This window comes from Globicephala melas, chromosome 3, assembly GCF_963455315.2.
Source record: "Globicephala melas chromosome 3, mGloMel1.2, whole genome shotgun sequence".
Classification (NCBI taxonomy): Eukaryota; Metazoa; Chordata; class Mammalia; order Artiodactyla; family Delphinidae; genus Globicephala; species Globicephala melas.
The window spans coordinates 62,476,847-62,500,687 of NC_083316.1; the positions used below are offsets into that span (position 1 = coordinate 62,476,847).

Below are 23,841 nucleotides of genomic sequence, written 5' to 3' on the forward strand. Positions count from 1 at the left end.
TAATTGATACCTAGTCTCATAGCGTTTTGGTCGGAAAAGATACTCGACACGGTTTCACGTTTCTCAAATTTACCAAGGCTTGATTTGTGACCCAAGATATGATCTATCCTCGAGAATGTTCCATGAGCAGTTGAGAGGAAAGTGTAATATGCTGTTTTTGAACAGAATGACCTATAAATATCAATTAAGTCCATCTTGTTTAATGTATCATTTAAAGCTTGTGTTGCCTTATTTATTTTCATTTTGGATGATCTGTCCATTGGTGAAAGTGGGGTGTTGAAGTCCCCTACTATTATTGTGTTACTGTCGATTTCCCCTTTTATGGCTGTTAGCGTTTGTCTTATGTATCGAGGTGCTCGTATGTTGGGTGCATAAATATTTACAATTCTTATATTTCTTGGATTGATCCTTTGATTGTTATGTAGTGTCCTCCTTTGTCTCTTGTAATAGTCTTTAAAGTCTATTTTGTCTGATAAGAGAATTGCTACTCCAGCTTTCTTTTGATTTTCATTTGCATGGAATATCTTTTTCCATCCCCTCACTTTCAGTCTGTATGGGTCCTTAGGTCTGAAGTGGGTCTGTTGTAGACAGCATACGTATGGGTCTTGTTTTTGTTTCCAGTCAGCCAGTCTGTGTCTTTTGGTTGGGGCATTTAAACCATTTACATTTAATTATAGGTATGCATGTTTCTATTACCATTTTCTTAATTGTTTTGGGGTTGTTATTGTAAGTCTTTTCCTTCTCTTGTGTTTCCTGCCTAGAGAAGTTCCTTTAGCATTTGTTGTGGAGCTGGGTTGGTGGTGCTGAATTCTCTTAGCTTTTGCTTATCTGTAAAGGTTTTAATTTCTCCATCGAATCTGAATGAGATCCTTGCTGGGTAGAGTAATCTTGGTTGTAGGTTTTTCCTTTCATCACTTTAAACATGTCCTGCCACTCTCTTCTGGCTTGCAGAGTTTCTGCTGAAAGATCAGCTGTTAACCTTTTGGGGATTCCCTTGTGTGTTAATTATTGCTTTTCCCTTGCTGCTTTTAATATTTTTCTTTGTATTTAATTTTTGATAGTTTGATTAATATATGTCTTGGCATGTTTCTCCTTGGGTTTATCCTGTATGGGACTTTCTGTGCTTCTTGGACTTGATTATTTCCTTACCCATATTAGGGAAGTTTTTAACTATAATCTCTTCAGATATTTTCTCAGTCCCTTTCTTCTTCTCTTCTTCTTTTTGGGACCCCAATAACTCGAATGTTGGTGCATTTAATGTTTTCCCAGAAGTCTCTGAGATTGGCCTCAATTCTTTTCATTCTTTTCTCTTTATTTTGTTCTGTGGTAGTTATTTTCACTATTTTATCTTACAGATCACTTATCGGTTCTCCTGGCTCAGTTATTCTGCTATTGATTCCTTTTAGAGAAAATTCTTAATTTCATATTGTGTTGTTCATCATTGTTTGCTCTTTAGTTCTTCTAGGCCCTTGTTAAACATTTCTTCTGTTTTCTCCATTCTGTTTCCAAGATTTTGGGTCATTACTGTCATTACTCTGAATTGTTTTTCAGGTAGACTGTCTATTTCCTCTTCATTTGTTTGGTCTGGTGGGTTTTTACCTTGCTCCTTCATCTGCTGCGTATTTTTCTGTTTTCTCATTTTGCTTAACTTACTCTGTTGGGGTCTGCATTTCCCAGGTTGCAGGTTTGTAGTTCCCATTGATTTTGGTGTCTGCTCCCAGAGGGTAAAAGGTTGGTTCAGTGGATTGTGTAGACTTCCTGGTGTAGGGGACTGGTGCCTGTGTTCTGGTGGATGAGGCTGGATGTTGTCTTTTTGGTGGGCAAGACCTCGTCCGGTCGTGTGTTTTGGGGTATCTGTGAACTTGTTATGATTTTAGGCAGCCTCTGTGCTAATGGGTGGTGTTGTGCTCCTGTCTTGCTAGTTGTTTGGCATAGGGTGTCCAGCACTGTAGCTTGCTGGTCGTTGAGTGGAGCTGGGTCTTAGCGTTGAGATGGAGATCTCTGGGAGAGCTTTCGCCGTTTGATACTATGTGCGGCCGGGAGGTCTCTGGTGGACCATAGTCTTAAACTTGGCTCTCCCACCTCAGAGGCTCAGGCCTGCTACCCGGCCAGAGCACCAAGACCCTGTCAGCCACACGGCTCAGAAGAAAAGGGAGACAAAAAAAGAAAGAATGAAATTTAATTAACTAAATAAAGTCATTAAAATAGAAAAAATTATTTTAAAAAAAGTAATAGAAAAAAGAAAAGAAAGGAAGAGAGCAGCTAAACCAAATAACAAATCCACCGATGATAACAAGCCCTAAAAACTATACTAAAAAGAAACAATGGACAGTCAGAACCCTAGGACAAATGGGAAAAGCAAAGCTGTACAGAGAAAATCACACGAAGAAGCATACACATACACACTCACAAAAAGAAAAAAGAAAGTTTTATATATATATATATATATATATATATAAATTAAAAAAGGAAGAGAGCAACCAAATCAGTAAACAAATCTACCAATGATAATAAGCTGTAACTACTAAACTAAGATAAACATATAACCGGAAACAAATCAGATGCAGAAAGCAAACCCCAAGTCTACAGTTGCTCCCAAAGTCCACCACCTCAATTTTGGGATGATTTGTTGTCTATTCAGGTATTCCACAGGTGCAGGGTACATCAAGGTGATTGTGGAGATTTAATCCGCTGCTCCTGAGGCTGCTGGGAGAAATTTGCCTTTCTCTTCTTTGTTCACTTAGCTCCTGCGGTTCAGCTTTGGATTTGGTCCCGCCTCTGTGGGTAGGTCACCTGAGGGTGTCTTTTGGGAAGTCTGAGGTCTTCTGGCAGCATTCAGTCGGTGTTCTGTAGGAGTTGTTCCACATGTAGATGTAGTTTTGATGTGTTTGTGGGGAGGACGGTGATCTCCACGTCTTACTCCTCTGCCATCTTGAAGGCACCCCCTCCATGTGAACTTTAAAATTGGCCTTTTCTTATGCCATGAAAGTGTGAAGAGGTTGTTTTATTACCATGTGAAATTTATAGATTAGTGAGAATTGATATTTTTATTTTTACTCTTCCATTTATTTACTTTTTTTGTACCTTAACATTTTATTTACATGGCTCTTAAAAGATTTAAGTTTATTCCTAGGTATTTTCTGTTTTGTTGCAGATGGAATCCTGGCTGGTTGTTTTGTATTTAATATGAAAGGGGCTGTTGGTTTCTGCATGTAAATTATAACACCTTACTGAATTCTATTTCTCTTGTGATTTTTCAGTTTATTCTAAATTGGGATTCTCAATTGCTAGTTTTTAAATTAATGGATAGAATTCTATCAAAAGAACTGGAAATGTCTTCATGATCATTTCGCTGTTTCTTTGTAGTAGTAAAAGGCTAAATTATAATTTTAAAAAAACAAGTAAACACATCAGAATGAAGGGAGTTATTTAATTTGATGATTTTAATGGCCATCGCTTTTATTTTTTAATTTTTTGTTTATTCTTTTTTTTTTTTTCTTTTGCGGTACGCGGGCCTCTCACTGTTGTGGCCTCTCCCGTTGCGGAGCACAGGCTCCAGACGTGCAGGCTCAGCGGCCATGGCTCACGGGCCCAGCCGCTCCATGGCATGTGGGATCTTCCCGGACTAGGGCACGAACCCGCGTCCCCTGCATCAGCAGGCGGACTCTCAGCCACTGCACCACCAGGGAAGCCCTGTTTATTCTTATTTATTTATTTATTTAATGTATTTGCCAGGGGTTGGGGGTGAGTTATTGCTTTTAAACATCCAGTTTCATTGAATGGCCCATGTATTAGAGGTAAGATCCTGGCCAGGCCTGGAGGTAAGGCCAGGCTGACTTTGTCTCTTTGTACCTTTTTTTTTTAAACAGGATTTTCTTTTTGTTTTTTTTTTTTGGCCACTTTGGGTCTTTGTTGCTGCACGCGGGCTTTCTCTCTAGTTGCGGTGAGCAGAGGCTACTCTTGGTTGCAGTGCACGGGCTTCTCATTGTGGTGGCTTGTTGCGGAGCATGGGCTCTAGGTGCTCAGGCTTCAGTAGTTGCAGCACGCAGGCTTCAGTAGTTGTGGCTCACGGGCTCTAGAGCGTAGGCTCAGTAGTTGTAGCGTACGGGCTTAGTTGCTCTGCGGCATGTGGGATCTTCCTGGACCGGGGATTGAACCCGTGTCCCCTGCATTGGCAGGCAGAATCTTAACCACTGCCCCACCAGGGCAAGTCCCTGTACCTGTCTTCTAAAGATGAAGATCGTTCTGGGGTTGGCTTCAGTAGTAACTGTTTTTTTTAGATTAGCTAAAAATGCTTTAATAGGGAACTGAACCATGAGAAAAGGGAGTTTTGGCTTAATTTTAGTCTGAATAGTGGTAATTGAGCTAAAATAAAATAATACTTAAATAGTAAGAGAAAGAGTGAGAGGGGAAAATGATTTTAGATCCAGGAAAAAAAATGTTACATAACGTAATTCTACAGTTTTCAGTTTGAAAATTCAGTTTGAAAATGGATTATAATTTGTATAATTTACAGAGACTTTTGCCTCATGTTGTAGTTAATGTGGCCATATAAGGTGTTTACTGAAGCAGTGCTTCTGAAACTTTGCTGTGCATACTCATCACTCATTCTGATTCTGGGGGTCTGGAGTGGGCTCTGAGGTTCTGTATTTCTAACAAGTAATCAGATGTTGCTGATCCCAGACCATGCTTCAAGTAACCAGGTACTAAATGACCATGACTTTAATATGGTTATTTAGGTAAGTTTAACTTTGTAAACTAAAAGTCAAACAGGTCCCATTGATCGAATGCATCATTCTTTTTTTCTACTTCATCATTGGTTTCACTGCTTATTAGAATGTGCTGCTTTTACAGTCTCAATGTGATGTCCTGCTCACTAGTGTGTACCCTCTACCCCAGGGAGCACGGCACTCTGCCACCCCCGTCCTCCCATCCAGGATTCAATTGTGTGACGCTTTTTATTCATGTGATTTCTCCAGACTGGGTTGCTCTTCTTCACCTGTCTAGCACTTCCCATCCTTCGAGACCCAGTTCAAATCCTAGCTTTAGAACATCTTTTTCAGCTGCTTTAGCCCACTATGAACCGTGATTGTCTTCTACAGTCAGTATTTTACTTACATGTCTGTTTGTTTGTTTCCCTAGTTAGATTGTAGACTTTTTAAAGATAAGGTTTATCTTGGACATTTTGCATTCCCTTCATGACCTCATGGATATCTAAAAAACACTTTGGACACAGTGTCTCTGAATCCGTAATTTTTGCCTCTAAAAACCTGTTTCTATTCCTGTGTTCTTTGTATCAATGAATACCAAAGACCTTAGGGTAAAGAGAAAATCCAGTCTTTCATCAAGTCCTGTTAATTTTATCTCCAAAGCATTTCTTAAATCTTTGCTTTTCTCTTCCTCCAATCTAGGCTTACATGGACTGACCCAGGAGATTATGAACTGATCTATCTGCATCTACTCTGGTGCCCCTTCTCACCACTGTAGTATAACTCAGGTCTATCATGTATGTTAGTGCCTCCAGAATTGTCTTTCATTATGTTCCCTTTCTCTGTTTACTCCATTTTGTAAACCTTATTTTATGGTATCCAGGGATATGCCCTTCTGTCTTTCTAACCCAGTCTTCCCTTTACACTTTTATCCCATTTTATCCTTCAGAATAAAAGTCAAGATTCCCTTACTTGGGAAAGTATTTATTCCCTAATGCTTCCCTGGAACCAGAGAGGTTTTTGAAGGAAAAACAAAACAACAGTCCTTTTATGGCATCTCTTTGCTTTCGGCATAAAGCAAGATCCCACTTGGTCTGGCCTCCGTCTGCATCTGTAAATTATTTATGTGTTATCTGTTGTTAAAATCCCTGATGTTTGAATTGATTTCTGTCTTCTAGTGGACCTCTATTAAAAACAAACAACAAACAAAACCAACCTACCGAAAACTACTTGTTAACAAAGCAGAAAGATATTGTTTGATTAGTCTGATCACCTTCAAACAGTAGGGCTTAACAGGGATGAAAATCAGTGTTAATTGGATATTACAGATTTATTTTTAATGATTCTCGGTTTTATTTAAAAAATAAAAAGCATGGATACAGTGAAATATAAAACTATGTCTTTAAATAGGTTTGCTATCATTTAAAAGTTAATAGACTAAAAAAAGGTTAATAGACTGTTTTATCACTTTCAGGTTTATAGAAAAATTGAGTAGAAAAGCATTGTGCTTTTGTGTTATATCTAAAAAGTCATCAAACCCAAGCTTACCTAGATTTTCCCGTGTTATTTTCTAAGAGTTTTATAACTTTGCATCTTACCTTTAGGTTTGTGATCCATTTTGAGTTAATTTTTGAGTTAAGGTCTGTAGATTTCTTTTTTCTTTCGTACGCGGATGTCCATTTGTTGAAAAGGCTGATCTCTTCATTGAATTCCCTTTGCTCTTTTGTCAAAAGATTACTTGACTGTGTGTGGGGGGGTTTACTTTTGGAATCTCTTCCATTGATCTATTCTTTTACCAATACCACACTGTCTTGATTACTGTAGATTTATAGTAACTAGTGAAGTTGAATGGAGAGCGTCAGTCTTTTAACTTTGTTCGTCAATATTGTGTTGGTTATTCTGGATCTTTTGCCTTTCCATATAAACTTGAGAATTCATTTGTTGATATCCACAAAATAACTTGCTGAGACTTTAAATGGCATTGCATTGATCCTATAGATCAAGTTTGGAAGAACTGACACCTTGACAGTACTGAGTTTTCCAATCCATATGTGGAATACTTCCATTTAATTTGGGTCTTTGAGTTCTTTCATCAGAGTTGTGTAATTTTCCTCATAGATTCTGTACATAATTAGATTTATACCTGTGTATTTCATTTTTTGAATACTTGTATGCAGAACTGTGGATTGGGAGGGAGGGTTGTCTGTAAAGTTATATGCTGATTTTTAACTAGGCAGGGGTTGGCGCCCCTAACCCCATATTACAGTTGTTCAAGGGTCAACTGTAATATGTACAACACAATATGATAACCAAAGCAAGAAGCTGGGAGAGAGGATAGTAGTGGAAACTTTAGGTATGAGAAAGAATAGCAGAATTTTGTGCTTTTGAGGAGATGAGACTGTCACCAAGTAAATGGACACCAAGAATAAGTATATAAAATAGTGTCCTGGGAGTCCCTGGCGGTCCAGTGGTAAGGTCTCAGTGCTTTCACTGCTGTGGGCCTGGGTTCAATCCCTGGGGACTAAGATCCCACAAGCTATGCAGCATGGCCAAAAATGAATAAATAAAAATAAAATAGTGTCTTGCCACATGGTTCATTCAAAGGTTCTTTAAATTTCAGCTTAAGCTTCCGTGGATAGCCTTTTCTCTCTAACCTGCTCTGAACTAGGTCATAGTTTTTCACCATCTCCCCACCTCTTATTCTTTCTCTTGGCACCCATTGTTTAATTGTGTTACTTTTTTTTTTTTTTTTTTTTTTTGCGGTCCGCGGGCCTCTCAGTGCTGTGGCCTCTCCCGCTGCGGAGCACAGGCTCCGGACGCGCAGGCTCAGCGGCCATGGCTCACGGGCCCAGCCGCTCCGCGGCATGTGGGATCCTCCCGGACCGGGGCACGAACCCGCGCCCCCTGCATCGGCAGGCGGACTCTCAACCACTGCACCACCAGGGAAGCCCCCATTGTGTTACTTTTATTCTTTACTTTTTATTTAAATTTTTTTTTTTTTTTGGTGGTACGCGGGCCTCTCACTGCCGTGGCCTCTCCCGTTGCAGAGCACAGGCTCCAGACGCGCAGGCTCAGCAGCCATGGCTCACGGGCCCAGCTGCTCCGCGGCATGTGGGATCCTCCCGGACCGGGGCACGAACCCGTGTCCCCTGCATCGGCAGGTGGACTCTCAACCACTGCGCCACCAGGGAAGCCCTATTCTTTACTTTTTAAAAAGTAATAATTTTCATAGCATTTATCACAGTTTGTAATTTTTTAAAACTTTATTTAGTTTGCTTATTTACTACACAGTAAATTCCATGAAGAAAGGAACCATGTTTTTTTAAAAAATTTAATTTATTTTTTATACAACAGGTTCTTATTAGTTACCTATTTTATACATACTAGCATATATATGTCAGTCCCAGTCTCCCAGTTCATTCCACCCCCACTTTCCTCCCTTAGTGTCCATACGTTTGTTCTCTGCATCTGTCTCTCTATTTCTGCTTTGCAAACTGAAGAAAGGAACCATGTTTTTGTATGCCCAGTGCCTAACATGTATTAAGATGCTCAGTCCTTACTTGTTGAGAAATGAATGAATATCTTTATAAACATACATATACACATGAGTATCAAAGAATGCAAAGTAAGAAAGTTATAAAAATCTATTATAGTCAGTTTTAAACTCTTCAATAGAGTTGAGGGGTGTTTTCACCTAGAGTTTGAAGGAAGTGATAGGCATGAGTTGAAGTTTTTGAAGGAATGTTCCAAATTTGGAGGAGGAAAAGAGTGGCAAGATTATGTGGGGAAATCAGCAAAATAATGTTGGCAAGAGTTGATAACTACTTTGTAGATTAGCAATGATTATATAAGTATGGAGAAAACTACTAGATGCTGGGAAAAAAATTTTAAGAGTTAAGGGTAGGCAGATAGTATGGAATTCCAGAAAATGCAGAGAACAGGGATAATATGGTAACAGTAGTTAGAAAAGGATGTTTAGGCAGTGGTCTTGTAGTAAGACACCTAAGGCATGGAGATAAGTGATGAAAGCAATTAGTGCTCCTCGTTCTCTTTAGTTCTGCATTTCAGAGTTCCAAGGTCCTGAGATGATAGGGAATTTGCAAGTTTTATAGGTTATTACAGTTGGATTTCTTTGTAGTGAAATTTTCTTGTTCCACAGCTCTTGGATAAGCACAAGAATACAGAGAGCATGGTAGAGCTTCTGGACTTGTATCAGATGGAGGATGAAGCCTACAGCAGCCTTGCAGAAGCCACAACTGAACTCTATCAGTATTTACTACAGCCATTCCGAGACATGCGAGAACTTGCCATGCTACGAAGACAGCAGATCAAGGTATTTTTTTTTAAATCTAAATAGTAACCTGCCTGTTTCATAGTTCTCAGCGTGGCTGGCTATACATTTTAATTATTAGAGGAGCTTTTATAAATGTAAATATCTGATCCATTGTCCCCAGAGATTCTAGTTTGGTAGTTTTGAGATACATAGAGCCTGAACACCTCATTTTAAAAGCATCTGAAAAGGCGACTTTGCTGAGTAGCCAGGGCTGAGAAAAGCCTAGAAAATTTGTAAATACATTGAGATTCTCATCTTTCCCCCTTTCCTGTGCTTTTTTTCCCCTCACTATCTACTCCTGTCTCCCTTTTAATGTTTTGGGTATTATCTAGTCTTAGACTTATTTAGTAGGAGTTTTGAGAACATTTGTTTTGGGAAGACCTTGTTTTGAAAGTTACAAGGCATTAATGGTACAGCTTTAAAATTCATGACATTTACTTTTGTGTGTAAAATATATATTACTTTTTTTGAGGCAAGTGTTAAGGGTTTGGTTTTATAGCTGACCTCAAATCAATGTTGCTGTGTTTAATTCACATGGAAATATTGCTGAACTAGGATATTAAAAAACTTTGTGTATTAATGCGTGAATTTGAAACATTATTTACGAAATTTATATCTGGGAAATTGCCACTTATTCTGAAAACTTTATGCTTGGGGGCAAGAATGAGTAGTATAATATTTGAAAAATTATTACAAGGTAAAGCATGTCTGTCTTTTTCCCTTTACTAATGATGAGTCAAGATATGGAGCAATACAGACTGTCACATAATTGACACACTCTCCTTTATTAATACTTTCGAAAAATATTGGGTTGTTAAGTCAGTTTTATCATAAACTTGGCATTTTTGGTAAAATGGTAACTAGTAACTAAGAATTTTTAGACACTACAGTTTCCTCCAATTTAAAAAAAATGAACTATAGATATTTGTCCATTGAAAACTTGACTGGAAGGCTAGGGATGAACTGGATGATATACATGGAGGCCCCATCTACTTCTACACTAAGCTGCAGTGTTTAGCTGAGATAATCTATATACAGCTTAACATTGATTATCAGAATCTATGTGAATTTTTGCTTTCATATTATATCATGGTTTGTATTGAGTATTAATATTAGCAAATGGATTGAACCTTCTTGTCAGGCTGTATTGTCCACTAGCGTCAGTTATTACTCCATTTTTTTCCCCTGGGAAGCAGAGTATAGGTGAGGAGGAACAGACAACATATTTCTTAAACTGTTAGCATTTTCAAAGGTAAAAATCGTATTTTACTGCATTGCCCCTCAAATGCCCCATCAACTATGATGATGAGCTAGTAAGAGAATGTGAACAAATTTGTGCCAAAAAATTCTACAACTTAGATGAAATGGATACACTTCTTAGAGAAATACAAATTGTCAAAATAGAGTCAAGAAAAAATAGAAAAAATTTGGTAGCTCTGTATTAACAAAGTTGAATTCATAATTTAAAACCTTCTCACAAAGAAAACTCCAGGGCCAGGTAAAGGATCATTGGAGGATTTAAAAGAGGGAACACTTCCCAACTCATTTTTGAGGCCAGCATTATCCAAATCAAACGACATTATAGAAAAAAAGAAAACTACAGATAAACGTCCCTCATGAATGTAGATGCAGTAATTCTTAACATAATATTGAAAAATAGGATTCAATAATATACTGTGATTAGGGTTTATCTTAGAAAGGCAAGATTGGTTTAACATTACAAAAACTAATCAATGTAACTCACCATATTATTAATAAAGGAAAAAAATCAATATGTCTGGGTGCAGAAATGTACTTGATAAAAAGTTCATTGCCCATCCATGGTAAAATCTCAGCAACCTAGAAAGAGAAGGGAACTTCTTTGAGCTGATAAAGGGTATGTGTGGAAAGCCTGTCTAACATCACACATGATGGTGAATGACTGAATTCTTCCCCCACTAAGATTGGTAACTAGGTTAGATTGTCTGCTCCCACAACTTTTATTCAGTATTTCTCTGGAGTTTGTCGCCAGTTCAATAAAGCAAAAAAAAAATAAAAGGCATATATAAATTAGAAAAAAAGTAGATTATTTGTTTGTAGATCATGTGATCACACATGTAAAAAAAATTAAGAATCTAAAAAAGCTACTGGAAATAATCTGTAAGTTTAGTTACAAGGTCAGTATTAAAGATTCAGTTGCATTTTCTATCTTCCAGAAATGAAGTTGAAATCAAAAATTTTTAAATGCATTTTACATTAGCATCTCTGAACATGAAATGTTTAGGGATAAATTTTATAAAATACATGAAAGGACTATATACTGAAAAATTATAAGATTTTGATGAGGAAAATTAAAGCATACCTAAATAAACGGGAGATAGACTATGTTAATAGATTGGAAGATAATCTATTAACAATAATCAATAATGTTTAGATGTCAGTTCTCAACTGATCTGTAGATTCAAATTAATATTCCAGTAGGGTGTTTTTTTTTTTAAACTAACCAGCCAATTATAAAATAGCTAGAGAAATCCAGACATTGTGATGATAGTATAGGATAGACGTGTAAATGAATGGAACTAAACAGAATCCAGAAATAAACCTGTGGTTATATAGTCAATTAGTTTTCTACAAAGGTGACAAGGCAATTCAGTGGGGAGAAAGAATAGTCTTATCAACAGATGGTGCTAGAAGTGGATACCCATATAGAAATAATGAAGTCCAGGCTTCCTTATCTTATACCATACACAAAAATTAATTTGAAATACATGTTAGACCCAAACATAAAGCTCATAGTATAAAACTTTTATAACAAAACTAGGAAGTTTTTACAATCTTTCAGAAGGAAAGACAAAGGTTTTTTAGATAGGATGCAGAAAACTTCAGCTAAAAAAAAAAAGATAAAATTGGACTTCACTAAAATTAAAATTAAATACTTTTGCTATTTTAAAGATTAAGAAAATGAGGAGGCGACACACTGAGAGAAAATAACTTGTAATACATCTGAAAGAGGAACTGTACAACTCAGTAAGACAAAACCCCCAAATTTTCAATATGAGCTAAATATTTAAAAAGACACAAAGAAATGGCTAATAATCACATGTGAAGATGCTCAACACACTCATCTAGGAAATCCAAATTGGTACCACAGTGAGATACTATTACACACCCATTGAAGTGAGTATAATGAAAAAATTCTGGCCCTCCCAAGAGCTAGTGAGAATGTAGAGTAAGTGGAATTTTCATACATTGCTAACAGAATTTTAAAGTCGTACAACCACTTTGGAAAACAGTTTGGCACTTTCTTCAAAAGTTAAACATATATGGTTGATCTTTGAACAACCCTTGGGTGTGGTTCCAGGACCCGCCAACGGTACCAAAATTTTCAGATGCTTAAGTCCCAAAGTGGCTTTCCAGATCGTCGTTCCCCATCCGTGGATTCAACTAACAGCAGATCTTGTAGCACTGTAATATTTATGGGGAAAAAAATCTGCATGTAAGTGGACTCATGCAGTTCAAATCCATGTTGTTCAAGGGTCAACTGTACAATACCTTACAACTCAGCTGTTTGTCTCTTAGTTACTTATACAAGAGAAACGAAAACATCCGTTCACAAAAAAGACTTACATACCAGTGTTCATGCCAACTGTATTCCCGGTAGCCCCAAACTGGGACAACCCAAATAACCATCGACAGGTGAATGGATAAACAAAATGTGGATAAAATGGATAAACAAAACCGTCCTGTATATGTGTGAAGGTATGGATGGCAAAGCAGTACGAGAAGGTGTGGATGGCAAAGTAGTACGAACATGTTTTGGAGGTGATGGAAATGTTTTGTATCATGATTGTAGTGGTTGTTTCTTGGGTGTATACAGCAATCAAAACTCATCAAATTGAGCACTTTAGATGGCTTTACTTGAACACAGTGTATGTAAATTAAATCCTGATTAAATAGCTTATAAAAAATTGTGCTGAGCGAAAGATGCTAGACAAAGAGTATGTGCTGCACAAAAGATGCCAGACAAACTGTGCCTCCATTTACATGGAATTCTAGAAGATTGTCCTAAACAGCTGTTGCCTGGGGTGGGGCCAGGGAGATCCACTGAGAGGAAGCGGATGTAACAGAATCCTTTGGGGAAATTGATGTGCTTCAAATCTTGATTATGGTGCCTGTTATCACGGGTATATATATTTGTCAAAATTTACACTTAAAACAGGTACATTTTGTTGTATGTAAATTATAACTCAGATGATTTTTTAAAAGAAAAATGAGCAGTATGTACAAGTTTATGTAGAGACACAAAATGAGGTGATCACCATTGCCTGAAGATATATGGAAAAAGGGGATGATCAAGCTTCACCACTGAAGAATAAGAATTCAGTAGGAAGTGAGTACATATGTCTGTATTGGAGATTGAGAATATTCCAGATAGATATATAAAAACAGGAATGGTATAGTGAACAGGCATAATACCAGGGCTTTTAGTCACAATAAGTTATTCAAACATACTGAATCACCAACCCAGCACCATGAGTGGAGGCCAATAAGTGGCATGGCTGGGATTGAAACACATGTTTGACTGCAAAGCCTGCTCATTTAGTTATACCACAGGGTTTGAATTGTTTGATATGCCTCAGTCTAAGGATTTGTAGGAGAGGAATGATGGTCAGGGGCTAGAATGCTGTCTCATCCTATGGAATTTGACCTTTAGCCTCTTTAAAATACACACCTCTTTCGGAAGCTCCCAGACTCTAATTCGCTGGTTCTTAAAATGTGACCCCCAGACGAGGAGCATCAGTATCACCTAGAACCTTGTTAAAAATACAGATTCTTAGGCCTCACCTCAGATCTCCTTTGCTGAAACTCTAGGGAGAAGCTCAGCAATCTTTGTTTTAACAAGTCTTCCCGGTAATTCTGATATGAAGTTTGAGAACCACGTGTCGAATAAAATTTGAAACAGCTAAGGGATGGAGCACACTAAATTCAAAGTTGCATTCTCTCTGGGCCCCAGTTTTTCATCCATAAAATGAGATTTAAACTACATGATGCTTGGGAGATTCCCTGGTGGTCCGGTGGATAGGACTTGCACCGCCGGGGCCCAGGTTCAATCCCTAGTCGGGGAACTAAGATCCTGCAAGCTGCGTGGCGTGACCAAAAAAAAAAGCTTAAATAAATAAATAAAAATAAATAAACTAGATGATCCTCTCTAGATTTTTAGGCCCAGTGTCTTAACGAGTCAGGGTTAGCAAGGTGACCTACTGATAGTCTTCCTGGATTAACTATAAGCACTTCAGACACATTGTCCAACTTATTTCTAATGATTTGCTGAAAGTACATAAGCTAGAAACTAGAAGACACCCTCAGCTTTTCCCTCCCCTTTGTAGCCAGTCATGTCATTTTGCAATTCAGCTGTCTTCTAGTTGAAACTTGAATGTACTCTTCTTCCTCCACCCTTCCCCAGGACCAGGCAAATCTATAGGTGTCTTTGTGTGAAATAGAAAAAGTCACCCACCTCCACCCTTATTCCAGCAGACAGATGGGCATATGCAGCAGTACGCATGGCTTGGCAAACCCCCTGGTTTTGTGCAGCGTGCAATTTTTACACCACTGGACCACTATATACTCTGCCACGTACACTATGAAATATATAGTGCTACCACTATACACTAAGGTACTTATCTCTTACCTCAACTATTTTTTCCTTTGGTTTCCTTGTCTTTAGATGTCTCTTACCTTCAAAAAATGCCTCATTTCACACTCTTACCTGGGAATAGTACACTTAATATTTGCTTTGAATGTAAAAATGCATGAAATAGATGATGCCAAGTCTAGTCATGTCATTCTCTTAATCAAGAGTCACCTTCAGATGACTCCTGGGCCTGGAAAATTCACATTAAGGTTTCTACTACATCAGTATATTCACAAGTTTATCTTGGCATTTGTTTCACCTAAGAATTGGAATTTTTTTTAACTTACAATCTCAGCAATAGACAGAAGTAACACTTCAGCTTCTCATATAAAACCCAGTATCCAAGCTAGTGATGTACTTTATAATAAGCAATTCCTTGCCAAGAAATTTGTGTTTATAAACTAGTCTCACTATCCTAGCTACCTAAACTGACACATTTTTTTCCATCTTAAAAACAAACACTGTTTTCTTTCTAGCCCTAAAATTGAAAACGGAGGTGTCATTGTTATTAGCACATGATCCAGCTGACCAATGCTGTACATCTTCAAATTTGCCAAGTTAGGAAGAGAACTCAGTATCCTAGCTTAATGTCTTAGGTACAGTAAACTGTAATCATGTTTTTAAACAGTTGGCTGCAGCATTAGCTACTGAGTTTCAGAAGTCAGTTAAAAAACCAGCATTTAAAAACCATAGCATGTTTGTTTTCTGTATTTTTGAATATACATGCACAATGAAGGTAAAAATAATCTAACAACAAAGAACAGGTTATCGCCAAATAATTACCACCAGATTTTTAATATTATTTTTTCTCTTCAAAAAGATAATGCAAGATTTCTCATTTCTGTACAGTGTTTATGCAAGTGAAAAGGGTTTCTATCTTCATGATCTGAGTTAAGATTTTTGAATTTTGAGCACTGCCTGTTTTGGTTATTACATTTCTGTTCCACAGTTGTGTCTGTTGGTCTGACCAGAAGATCAAATCAGTTATTTCAACAGAGGGAATTTTAAGAACCAGGTATAAAGTTGTTAACAAGGTAGATAAGAAGGCAACTCTTAAGATATCAGAGTTAATTGCAAAAGCAGCCACCACTCCTAGGATCGGGGGTTACAAAGGGAAGAGGTGGTAATTATTAAAGGATAGGTCCTGTGGAGGTGACCTCTGAGAAAGAAGACATTGCTCTTCTAGTGCTGATGTGTCTGATCTCAGTGGAGAGGACCAGATCTCTGGGGATAGGGCACTGGTGGACAGATGCTGGTTTGTCCTGAGCACACAAATGAGGTCAGTTCTGTGAAGGTTAAAAAACTGCAAACTCGATTCTGTTAACTCCTTCAAGAAGGTACTGCAGATGCTGGGATGAATAAGCGAGTCTGGGATGATGGTCACAGGAACAGCAAACAGGAAAGTCAAGTGATACAGATAGGAAGAAGCAAATCTTCTCTTTCCTTCAACTCTGAAATCTCCTCCAGCCCTTTCTGTTGGCAAAGGCTAAATGTGGTTTTCAGAGCCTGAACCCTAGCATCACAAGGCAGAAGGTTGAACTTCGGAGTTGATAGAATCTAAATACATTTTGACTTTCAAAGTCAGGGAAAAAACTTAGCTAACCTAGCTTATGGTCTTAGGTATAATAAACTTACGAAGTTTAATCATGTCATTGAAAAGGACTTCCATCATAACGTGCCGAGTAAGAATTTAAATTTTTGCTACAATTTATTAAATTTATCATAATATCAATTTATTAAATTTCTTTTTCATACTTCTGAACACTAATCTTTTGCTTTTTAACTTGGCTTAAAAATCAAAGGTAATCACAATAAATGAAAGCACAAAACCTTGATGGTTTTATTACAGAAAACAAGTTTTCTAAAACCTTAAATGTAAACTGAAGTCTAAATATGCCCCTTACTATTGCTGAGAAGCCCTCAGTGGTTTCCAGTTGCCTGTCATATGCAATACAAACTCCTCAGCCTCCTCATTGAACTAACCTACTTCTCTAGTGTTATCTCCCACTACCTTCATCTGTTTTACCTAAACTCCAGCTAGGCTGGACTGCTCTCTGTCCTTTACCATGCATTGAACTTACTTACCTCAAGGCTTTTGTTCAGGTTAATTCTTACCTACAGCATTCCTTTTGGGTGGTTCTCTTTTCCCATATGCTCCCCATGTAACTGTCAAAATCCTACCCCTCCTTCAAAGCCCTCTGCAATTTATGGGCCTCAGTAAAGTTTGTCCTGATCTAAACAGCTAAATGTGTTCAAAGACTATGGTATCATAAAATACTTTCCAGAAAAGGTTTTAATCAATTTATAGTTCCACCAGCAGTATATTATGTGTGCCTGTTTCACCATGACTTCACTAACCCTCTTCCTACGATAAATGGTTTGTCACCCTACCATCTAAAAACAGCTATCTTGTGTCTTCTCCCGTCTCCTCTACCAATTTATTTTTAACTGGATTCTTTCTTTCTTTTTTTAATTTTTATATTATTTTGGAATATAGTTGATTTACAATGTTCTGTTACTTTCAGTTATACAGCAAAGTGATTCAGTTATACATATACATAATTCTTGTTCATATTCTTTTCATAACTGGGTTCTTTCTTCACAGGGGAAGACATAGGTTCTCCCCCTCAACCTGCTCTGTGATCTCCCATTAAAATAAAGCAAGAGTGCCTACCCTTAAGCCTTATCCTCTTCTCCACCCTTTTCCCCTCTATTCACTCACACAAATTTCTCAAAAGAGTATTATACATGTGTCTGCATTTCTCTCCTCATTAAAAACATGTATGGAAGTGAATTTTTATTCACTCATTCAGGAAATATTGTAGATTACCTAGTTCATGCCCAGCAGTGTGCTAGTGAAAAGCAAGCAAGCAGAGATAAAAACCACTTGTGCATTCTCTGCCCTCATGGAACATTCAGAGCAGAAAGGAGGTGATATAAAATAATATAAAGTATGATTGTGATAAGACTTAAGAATGAAGGCTATTTTTTAGATTGAAGAGCTTATACTGCCTATAATGGTGAGTCAGGGATGACATCCATGAACCAGTAATTGAACTGAGGTCTGAAGATATGGTGGGAATTAATAGGCAAAAGGAATTTGCCTGTACTCCAGAACTGTTGTCGCCAAGTTCACGCTGTTAGGTCCATGGGTGCTGGTTGTGTACCTACTTGATCCCTAAGCAGTGTTTGATAGTGTTGATTTCTCCTCCATTGAATCTTGCTACTTATATGATTACAATTCCTTACATGAACTTATTCACTCTCGTTGCTTTAAATGTCTTCTAGTGTGTCAAGGGTACCCAAGCTTATATCTCTGGACATGACTTGCAAAGTTAAACTTAGTATGCAAAATGAAATCCTTCGCAATTCCATGTACATATTTTTTCCCAGTAACCCTAGGATCATTCTTGACCTCTTCCTCTACCTTGCCACTGTCGCCTTAACATTGCTAATTAATTGTTCTGTGTGTGCTGAGCACTACAGTGAGTGCTCATACGTTTTTCCCTCTTTCTGGAAGAGGGAAAATTTGCTTAAGGAGCAGTATATTGTTGCTTCAAGACTCAATCGGCTGTTTTAGACTGTTCCTTTGATTTCTGTTTATTGTACTGTTTAGAGACTATGACCTGCATTATTTCTACTTTTGAAATTCATTATAATTTTTTAGTGGTGTATGATAACTTACTTGATCAATTTTTTTTTAAGTGCCAGGGGTGGCACATTTTTCTCTATAATATTTTTTCCCCATCATCCTAATATGGTGCTATTGTTTAAGTTTTAAGTTTCTTTCTCAGTATGTGGTAAAGCAGTACAGAGGGTCTATTGCTGTTCTTCCTGGACTGTAACTTTCTTCCATATTAACATACCGGTTTAGCACTTTTCTATATTTTAATATTGATATTGTTACTTCTGTGACATTCACTTGGCATACCTCTGTCCATCATTTGATTTTCAACTTTCCTTTGTCCTTTTGTTTTAGTTGTGACTCTTATAAATAATACATAGCCAGTTTTTCTGTTACTTATATCCAGAGTCCTTCAGTAGGCAGATAGGCTGATTTTTATGTATTGTCAATCTTACTTTATTTATTTATGTCAATGATTAAATAAGCATTTTATTGGCACAAATAATTCTTAAACTGAAAATACAATTATCGTAAAGGAGGAAATAAATTTCTCATCCCAGCACTTGAAAATCATCAGTCTTAAACATTTTGTTATATGTCCTTTATATATAGAAGAGGGAAGGATGAAGAAGAAGATAGAGGAGGAAGGGGGAACAATTTCTGCATCAACTGTCTTCAACATTATTGTTAATTTAATTGTTTTGTAAATTGATAGCTTCTGCTGCAGAGCAGGGAAAAACAAGTATTCTTAGTACCAAGCACAATGCCTGGTATATAAACATTCAGTAAATGTTAAAAGAGAGAAAGAAATGATCTTTTCCATTTTTCTTTTTTCTCTCTACAGATTTCTATAGAGAATGATTACCTGGGTCCCCGAAGAATTGAAAGTCTACAAAAAGAAGATGCTGACTGGCAGCGGAAAGCTCATATGGCTGTGCTGTCCATTCAAGATCTTACTGTCAAATATTTTGAAATAACAGCTAAAGCTCAAAAAGGTGAGTTTCCCAGTAGAATTATTTTTGCTAGGTATTTTCAAAATGGATGGAGGTATTTTCAAAAATGAGTGGTTTAAGTATTTTATGTTCGAAATAGTTATATAGAAAAGAATTAAAGACCACTCATAATCCTAGCAGTTAAAGAAGACCACTATTAACAAGTTAAGGTATATCCTTTCAGTCTTTTCTAGGCATATGTGTTTACATATAGCCCACCTTTAAAAAAATTAAAAGTGATGGGTATTAGTATAGCATAATTCAATTCTGACAATAATCGTTCACAGTTACAGATGTCATAGCTTAAAGTCCCAGTCACCAGCAAGACTCCCTGCCCTTCAGACACTACTTGCAAATTTGGGGTGTCCTTAGGCCATCTGTACGTCTAACCAACTGGCTACAAATTTGGGGTTCCTACAGCCCTTTTAGGTTCAAAAATTCACTCGCAGAACTCAGGAAAACACATACTTACCATTACAATTTATAAAGGATACAAATCAAGCCAAATGAAGAGATACATCTGGCAAGGTCTGTCTGGCAAGGTCCATTCCTTCCAACTCCCTTCCACAGGAGGCCACAGAAATCGTTCCACCACTCCCTGAGAAGCAGTTTAAATTATTCATTATTTTAATAATCTCTCTATTTGTATACCTGGCATTAAAGTCGTTATTCAGGTTATTCTTTCAGCAAATCCACGTTTCCTTAAAAGTTTCACTCGAAGCCATTGTGCTGAATGAGAATACTTCCCTTGATTCCTCAGCATCATCTGGCATTGTCATTAAAAAAAAAACAGTTTAATGGATGAAAAGTAGTACCATGTTTTTAAAATTTGCATTTCTTTGCTTATTACTGAGTGTTCATCTTTTTTGTTTTCATGTAATAATTGGTATTTGCATATCCTTCCTTTTTTCCCAGTTACTGTCTTCTGCCTGTTTTTCTATTGGGCTGTTTTCCCCCTATTGATCTATATAAGATCTCCTTGTATTCTCTATATATTAGAAGAGGAGTAAAATAGGCCTTTATTTCCTTCCTTTTGCAAAGCCAGGTGTAGCCCAATTTTACTGCTTAGCTTTTAAAAACATCTTAAATGGGCCCTTTTCTGACAGGTATATGTATGTTAGAACATTAAGGTTTTTTAAACAAATTTAACATGATTCCTTGTAAACACCAGGACTGTTGCCTTCAGAGCTTTTTTACATATAATGATCACCATAGGGTGCTATTACATGGTGTTATCCTGTTAATGTTATCAGTCATCTTAGCAAGAATCTTTATTCTTGCCAGCAGAGGGAGAGAAGAATCTGGGGTTTTTTTGTTTTTTTTTGTTTTTTTTTTGTTTTTTTGTGGTACGCGGGGCTCTCACTGTTGTGGCCTCTCCCGTTGCGGAGCACGGGCTCCGGACGCGCAGGCTCAGTGGCCGTGGCTCATGGGCCCAGCCACTCCGCGGCATGTGGGATCTTCCCAGACCGGGGCACGAACCCGTGTCCCCTGCATCGGCAGGCGGACTCTCAACCACTGGGCCACTAGGGAAGCCCAAGAATCTGTTTTAGAGGTGTTCCAATATTGTTCTAGGGGTATTCCAAGCATTCTGTATTCATACTTTTCTACATTATCTTCATATTCCTGAGCTGTTGGAAAATAACTCCAGGTGAAGTGAGCAGCCATTAGGCAGAAGAATACATTCTATCTAAAGATGTTGGAAGACAAAGTATTGACTAGCTCTTGTGGTAGATAACAACCTGAGACTGAATTAGGACAGGGAACTGCTCCACAGACACAGTCCTTAAGTGGGAAGCAAGAGATAAGGCTCCAGACTATTTTTGTTTATGCAGAATGTTTGACTATATGCTGTGATTACAAGTTCAGGTAAAAATGATAGAAGCAGCAGACTAGGTATTTAAGCAACTTGGGTACTCATATAACTCTCCTTTTATAGGTGTGTAACCTTGGTCTTAAGTCACCAAGTTTCACATATCTATGGTGAAGGTGTTGATAATGCATACCATGCCTATTCTATAGGATTGCTGGGCAGATAAATAGAACACTTGGAAAAAGCACTTTGAAATTAACACAACGTCGTATAAATATGAGTGATTGTGGTCATGTGTGCATGAGGGAGAGAAGAAACAAAACAGACCATGTATTTGATTAATATTGCCATGTGAAGTGAGAGAAACATTTAAATATCTGTTATTCTCTCATTTAATTTCCACAAGTCTTCCGAGGAGGTACTGTATTTCCTTATGTTTATTATTCAAGGGAATTTAGCCCAAGAACAGTTAAGTTTCTTCTGAAAGTTACATGTTGATGGGTAGAAGTGAGAATTTAACTCCAAACTGTCTAACTCCAAACCCCCTGCTGTTATTTTTTCCCCTACAGTGCACTACTGTATTGATCTTATGGTTGCATAAATATTATCATACATTTTTAAAAGATAGAGATTTAAGATGGCAGAATCATTTTGCTATGTAAGCAACAGAAGTAGTTACTATTTGTTAGAAACCCTAAAATAAAGGATCAGATCAATATTCAAATATGTTAGCATTTAAAGGCCAAAGAAAAACCAGAGAAACCAAAAGAACTATATTGAGAGGAGATTCTGAGTAAATAGATTGCTCATTTGTCATAAGAACTCAACAGATTTTTAAGACTAAATCAAGAAATGGTAACGTTCTTGAATGGAGGTAACTACCCAGGAGCAGATTCCAAGTTGGTTGCATTTAGTCATTGGGATTAAGGGTGGGGGGAGAGCTGAGCATGAGAAACTGCTCTTTTCCACTATCAGCCTCTCTGTACAGTTTTAATTTTCAAGTATGTACTCGTATTATTGTCAAAAAATTGAGGCAAATGTTACTGAGATACTTCTTGCAAAGAGGGTTATGATATAGTAGCATTACAAAAGTATTAATCACCTCTGAACGTATTAAAGAAACTACTAGAGAATGTACACTAATCTAAAGACTACATTAGGTACTGTGTAATCACATTGCCTGACTCTTTTATGATAGTTAAAGCATGTCTGACCTATTAGGCATAAGAATCATAGGATGGTTGGGTTCATTTGTATAAGGACCCAAGATGAGCCAGCACCATGCTATTATCAGTGATAAACTTCTTTAACTGGAAGATACTAGGTGTTTGATTGTCAAGAAATGTTTCTTGAATGAGGCCTCTATTGTGGCAAACTAAAAAGTTCTTCCTTTTTCTGTGTGGTGGCAAGGAGAAGTTGGGTGTCTTCTTTGGGGCTTAGTTAGTTAAGCCCAGCGCTAACTGATTTTGCTCCAGCACTAACCTTAGCAGAATCAGCTCCATGCTAATGTCTAGGATTTATTTCATCCTACCATTATCATTAAAATACGTTTGGAGAACTCAAAAGTACATGAATTTAAATAATTTTTAAATACCCTTTAATAGTTATGGTTCTGATTTCAACTAACATACCTAGGAAAAACCGTGACAGAATAAAGTTTTATAGAAACTTAGAAATTTAATAACACTGGACGATGTGAAAAGAGTATTTTTTTAAGTAAGTTTTAAAATTAACCTGAAAACTCAGTTTCATCTTCAGAAAGTTATTTCTGAGAATGACTATTTAAAATTCTTACTGGAGACATTAGAGAGAATCTAACATACTGTTGAATTATATTTTAGAGCTGTTATAGGTAGTTTATCATGAGGGTAGCATTTGTGTGTTTATCTTTGAGTGTGTGATCAGTGGAATCTAAGACTTTCAGTTCTTTAGTATCAAGTTGTTTCATGTCTTAATGTCTCAATGTCTTTTTAAAAATTATCAATAGCTGTATATGATCGAATGCGAGCAGATCAGAAGAAATTTGGTAAAGCATCATGGGCAGCAGCTGCTGAACGTATGGAAAAACTCCAGTATGCAGTTTCTAAGGAGACTCTGCAGATGATGAGAGCTAAAGAGATCTGTTTGGAACAGAGGAAACATGCACTAAAAGAAGAGGTAACAGGGCTTCCTTGGTGGCGCAGTGGTTGGGAGTCCGCCTGCCGATGCAGGGGACACGGGTTCGTGCCCCGGTCTGGGAGGATCCCACATGCCGCGGAGCGGCTGGGCCCGTGAGCCATGGCTGCTGAGCCTGCGCGTCCGGAGCCTGTGCTCCGCAGCGGGAGAGGCCACACAGTGAGAGGCCCGTGTACCGGGAAAATTAAAATAAAGAAGAGGTAACAAAAGCCGTGAGAAAAATATATTTAAAATTTTTTTTTAATAAGATGTGCTATTTGACTTTTTTTTGGTATAAGACTTAAATTTTTCTGACTCTACAGAAGGTTGTTAATTTTGCAGTACCTCCATGAGATGATGATAACTTTCACAATGGGGCCTCTGATAGAAGAGTTAGAGTTATGGCATTTTCACAGCATGCCAGCATGACTGTAGGCAGCAACTGTTAAAAGAAAAAGGAGCACTCATTTCCTATCTCCCCTTCGGTCCTCCCCACACCTAGGCAACTATTTTCTGTCTCTATAGATTTGCTGTTCTCGACATTTCA

The 23,841-nt window shown here is 37.6% G+C and overlaps 1 protein-coding gene across 1 annotated transcript in view; it reads left to right on the plus strand.

The window, feature by feature from the left end:
* The window catches only part of JMY (junction mediating and regulatory protein, p53 cofactor), a 78,695-nt gene that overhangs the window by 21,732 nt on the left and 33,122 nt on the right, over positions 1-23,841 (plus strand). The window contains exons 2-4 of the mRNA XM_030846541.2: positions 8,869-9,042; positions 19,183-19,333; positions 23,128-23,297. Of these exons, the coding sequence (XP_030702401.1) occupies positions 8,869-9,042; positions 19,183-19,333; positions 23,128-23,297 (495 nt within the window). The remainder of the gene's footprint in view (positions 1-8,868; positions 9,043-19,182; positions 19,334-23,127; positions 23,298-23,841) is intronic.